We start from the raw sequence: 1,443 nt of genomic DNA on the forward strand, positions 1-1,443 counted from the left end.
GTGTACTTATATACATTGCATTCTGGGTTATTGTCAGAAATCTAAACCTGAGAAATATCACTTGATGTTTTCTTACGCGAAGTATCCGACCATGTTGGCACCACCCTCGTCTCCCTCTGCGCCAGACATCTGGAACACGATGCCGTTCTCGGCCTCGAAGTCGGAGCTGTGGGCACCGTTCTCGTCGGGGTTGACTTGGCTGCTTCGGAGGATGGCCACAGGGAGGTCCTCGGTGGGCAGTTTGGCGGCCATGGCCACAGAGACAAGGGCGAGGATGATGGCCTGAAAGTTTTAGTTGTTTTAAATTCTTCCTCGAATCCCTTTCTATTCGATTAAGAACATTACTGATCAATAAAGTCCAAATAATTATGTGATTGAAATCGATAAAACGGAACTTACAGTCTTCATGTTGAGAGGCTATGAGTGCGAGTGAGATGATCAGCGAACGCTGCGGCGTTATATATACGAGAAGTGAGAGGCCTACACGAGGTCAGTCGAGCCGTTTCAACACTGTCCTGAGTTTACGTTTGTTGATGTGAGGAAGATAGTGCTTTCTCTCTCTCTCTTTCTCTCTCTATATATATATTGATATATATATATTTATATATATATTGATATATATATGAATATCTTCACACCTTTCACCCACATTTGCCGCATTGAATTTCGTTCATATATGTACGTATATTTATTTATATGATTTTTTATACCCATGTGCACACACACACGCACACCCACAGGGAGGCGATAGAAAACACGACGACTTCCTGAGAAACGAATAAGAAATTGCAGGAAAATTATTGCTGATCGGCGACCTGCAGCTCCATCGCCGTTACCGCATAGCCGCGTACAGGAGATAAGTAGAAAAAAACACGCAAAAACAGTTAGTAATTACCGCAATTTTAACATTAATATAAAAAAAAGTGAGTGGTCGCCTAGTGAGTGATCGCTGGAGGAGAGTGAACTAGACATTGAAGAAATATGATGAAAATATAAAATATGAAGTATGATGAATATATAAAATATGAAGTGATATGATGAATATATAAAACATTTTGATAATCTTGCAAATACAATTCATACTAGGATGAATTTATGATTAGTTGCATTAACAAAATGAATTCTTAGTCTCGCTGTGTCTTAAAAACCCTGAACAAATACAAAAATATAAAAATGAAAAACTGAATGATTGATATAGTTCAACTGGAATTATGCTAGATTATAGATTGAGTTAAACTCAAATGAATAACTTTGAATTTGAATAAACTAATACATTTTCAGATCTTATCAAAAATGAGAAAATTAATTGGGAACATTAAAAAATTATAAAAAATGAAAATTATATATATACGTAATAATGATAAGGACATTGTCACACACACACACACACACACATATATATATATATATATATATATATATATATATATATATATATATATA

The 1,443-nt window shown here is 35.6% G+C and overlaps 1 protein-coding gene across 1 annotated transcript in view; it reads right to left on the reverse strand.

The window, feature by feature from the left end:
• Nucleotides 1–486, reverse strand: part of LOC122252484 (cuticle protein AMP4) — an 844-nt gene extending 358 nt beyond the window's left edge. Inside the window, exons 1-2 of the mRNA XM_043014974.2 lie at nucleotides 400–486; nucleotides 77–282 (exon numbers count right to left, since the gene is read on the reverse strand). Of these exons, the coding sequence (XP_042870908.2) occupies nucleotides 77–282; nucleotides 400–408 (215 nt within the window). The 5' untranslated portion in view covers nucleotides 409–486. The remainder of the gene's footprint in view (nucleotides 1–76; nucleotides 283–399) is intronic.
• Between the last annotated feature and the right edge of the window lie 957 nt (nucleotides 487–1,443).

The sequence above is a fragment of the Penaeus japonicus genome, unplaced genomic scaffold (assembly GCF_977035675.1).
Source record: "Penaeus japonicus unplaced genomic scaffold, GWHDUDI00000001_assembly GWHDUDI00000004, whole genome shotgun sequence".
Classification (NCBI taxonomy): domain Eukaryota; kingdom Metazoa; phylum Arthropoda; class Malacostraca; order Decapoda; family Penaeidae; genus Penaeus; species Penaeus japonicus.